Here is a 3153-nt window from a genome sequence, read left to right as displayed (position 1 = left end):
ACCTAGGGATTGGGCCTGCCCTCTGCCACCCAGGAGCAGGCCTAAGCCAGCAGGTCGTTATCTCCCGAGGGGTCCCAGACTGCAAGAGGGCACAGGCCGGTCTGAGGGACCCCCCCCCTTCCCCCGAGTGCACACATTTTTGTGCACCGGGCCTCTAGTTTAAATATATAAATGTATATCTAGTGTGATGTTACAACAAACCAGTGATTTTCAACCAGTGGTGAAGCGTGCAGTGGGTGACTACTCAGTCAGGGGCACCGACCTCTTTTCCCTTGAATTGTGATTGTCAAATAACAAATGACAACAGTCAACACAATAGCTGTCTGGTGTGAATGAATCCAAATTATATCTTTTTTTTTTTTTTTTTTTTGGTCAGACTGGCAAAAAAACATTTTTTGGTGTGCTGCAGAATTTTAGCAATAGTTTATGTGTGCAATGAGATGAAAGGGGTTGAAAATTGCTGCAATACACCCCTTCGTTTTCTATTCATTTCATTAAACAAAACCTCACCAACCAAAAACATGCAGTGATTTAAATATTGGTAATAAAAACTGTGTAAGACGTAGTTCCTACCTTCAACAAGCTTCAGTCAAGGCCTTTGATAAGTAGACCTTAGTGTAAGAAATTCAAAGGTAAAGATGTATAAAAGGATGGAAGGGAAGAGGAGAAAGTAATATCAGTTGATGGGCCCTGTGCTTTATGAACCCTCCATGTGTCCTTCACAAGGAATGGGAGAAGGGATTCACACAGAGGCTCCTCCAGACGATCAGAGAGGACAGCTGATATAGCCGGAGAGGGACCACGTGAAGGGAAGCTTTCCCCTATCAAGGCTCTGAAAGGGCCATTCTGGGAGCTGTTAGGTACCAGGATCCCCAAAGATCCCGTCAGCAAATTCCCTTTATGTTGCCATTTGACTGAGTATAAGTTAAGAGTCAAGTTCAGGAACCCCAGCTGTTGACTCTGTGGGCTCCCTGAGCTAACACAGCTGTCCATACAACTTACTGTCTTGAAATTAATCAGCCACGTTATCACCTACCTTCTTGTAAAGTTCCTTAAACCTTAGAATAACTGATTTAGGAAGATCTGGCTGGAAATTGAAATTAAGTCATTAATAATGTTTGGCCGTTAACATGGACTATTTTGTGGAAAATATTACTAGGGTGATTTTTCTTTATGATTTGTTACAATGTCGTTAATGTTCAAAAACTAAGGGATACATAGTCAGTTTTCTTGTGTGTTTTAGTCTACATGGCTGACCTGGGATTGTGGGTTAAAAAAGCAAATATAACAGTATAAGAAGTTAAAGTAGCCCTGGCCGATGTGGGTCAGTGGTTAGAGCATCAGCCTGCGAACCTTAGGTTTGAGGGTTCAATTCCTGGTCAAGGGCATGTACCTGGGTTGCAGGTTCAGTCCCTGGCCCTGGTCGGGACGCATGTGGAAGGCCACCAATTGATGTATCTCTCTCACATAGATGTCTCTCTCCCTCTTCCCCCCTCCCCCTCCACTCTCTCTAAAGAAAAATCAATGGAAAAAATATCTTTTGGTGAGGATTAACAACAACAACAACAACAAAAGTTAAAGTAATTTGCTTTGTAAGATTTCACAGTGCAGAAATAAATATTAAAACCTTCTCCATTTTACAGCTTTTTTTCCAGAAGCTTGTTGCTGACATGCTGTTAATCCAAACGTTCTCCAGCAAAGTGCTTCCTTCTTTATTGCAAAAGAAAGAGACATCTTGGGCAGAACAAGTAAAAGAAGTTAAATTGCTAGAAGAAAAGGCACGCCAATGTGGAATAAAGCAGCAGAGTTTGTTGCAGGTATTTGGGTTACATAAATTTTGTACTTGAAAAGCTGGGAATTCCGGATTGTCAGCCACCACCTCCAGGTGTCAAAAACAAATGTCATTAGGCAGTAATTAAATAGGAATTAATAATGAGGAGTGTGGAGCCCTGCTCTAGTTCTGGCTACTACTCCCTGGATGCAGTGTTAGCTGAGGTTTCTTACATGTAAATCAGGGACGGCTGGGGATCTTTCAACCATCTAGCGCTGTGTAGAGGAAATAAACAAAACTGAAAGCACATTGAGATCTTGAAGGAGGTCATTTGGATGACATAGTCACTGGTTCAGAAACTGTACTTCCTGAACCAGATGTGCCTTCTGTCACTGAAGGGGACTCATGACAATCTTGCCCCAATTCCGAGAAAAAATTAAGCTTTTATAAAGCTGTCTCTCAATTTTAAGATTTTGCCCTGTAACTTTTTAAATGCGGTGGATGTCAGCTCCTAAAGCAGCGGTTCTCAACCTTCTGGACCTTTAAATACAGTTCCTCATGGTGTGACCCAACCATAAAATTATTTCCGTTGCTACTTCATAACTGTAATGTTGCTACTGTGATGAATCGTCATGTAAATATCTGATATGCAGGATGGTCTTAGGTGACCCCTGTGAAAGGGCCATTCGACTGCCAAAGGGGTCGCGACCCACAAGTTGAGAACCGCTGGCCTAAAGGAAATGAACAAAAAGCAAGGAAATACTCAACTACACCATGGTAGGACATGGTGTTACTTTTAGATATTTATAAGTAAAATTTTCTCATGAGTGTGTCCAGTGGTTATTTATAGTAATCTTTCATCGTATCCAAAAGAAGACTTCATGTGAGTGCCCCTCCTAGCCAGGTGACCCCCATCTCAGTAGATATGAAAATTAGCAAGATGGTTCTTTTTCCAGCAGTTACTGTTTAATGATACTATTAAGTGTGCATACGTGGGCTCTGTACTGTGTGGGGACCCTAGAAGTGGGCTCCTGTGGAAACGGAGCCAGGACGAGGCAAGATTTAGGCGAAGTTGAGACTATTCCCCGGATGCAGGGTGAGCCCACACCTCGGTGAAGTCACACCTTGAGCGCCCTGGTCGGGTAATGTCCGGGCCGGGGGGTTGGGGCCGGGAGGGAGGAAGCGGCCCAACAGGAGCTTTGAAAGGTAGCCTTTGCCTTTGCACATGAGAGAGGGGCTCTCGTAGAGCCTCCAGGAGGCGATGCTGAGGCCTCCTTGACGTAATCAGTTCAGTTCCTGCTCCATTTGATGAGACAAACGTAACGCCAACCGGGTGTTAAAAGCCTCCTCCACACAGGCAAGGGCATTACTTCCCAGGAGAC

General features: G+C 43.9%; 1 protein-coding gene across 1 annotated transcript in view; it reads left to right on the top strand.

The window, feature by feature from the left end:
• SYNE2 (spectrin repeat containing, nuclear envelope 2) overlaps positions 1–3153 on the top strand; it is a 257316-nt gene that overhangs the window by 174685 nt on the left and 79478 nt on the right. Inside the window, exon 76 of the mRNA XM_006756713.2 lies at positions 1644–1817. Coding sequence (XP_006756776.1) covers positions 1644–1817 — 174 coding nt within the window. The remainder of the gene's footprint in view (positions 1–1643; positions 1818–3153) is intronic.

The sequence above is a fragment of the Myotis davidii genome, unplaced genomic scaffold (assembly GCF_000327345.1).
Source record: "Myotis davidii unplaced genomic scaffold, ASM32734v1 scaffold474, whole genome shotgun sequence".
Classification (NCBI taxonomy): domain Eukaryota; kingdom Metazoa; phylum Chordata; class Mammalia; order Chiroptera; family Vespertilionidae; genus Myotis; species Myotis davidii.
The sequence above is the reverse complement of the archived record's forward strand: the minus strand, read 5'-3'. Positions and strand labels throughout refer to the sequence as shown.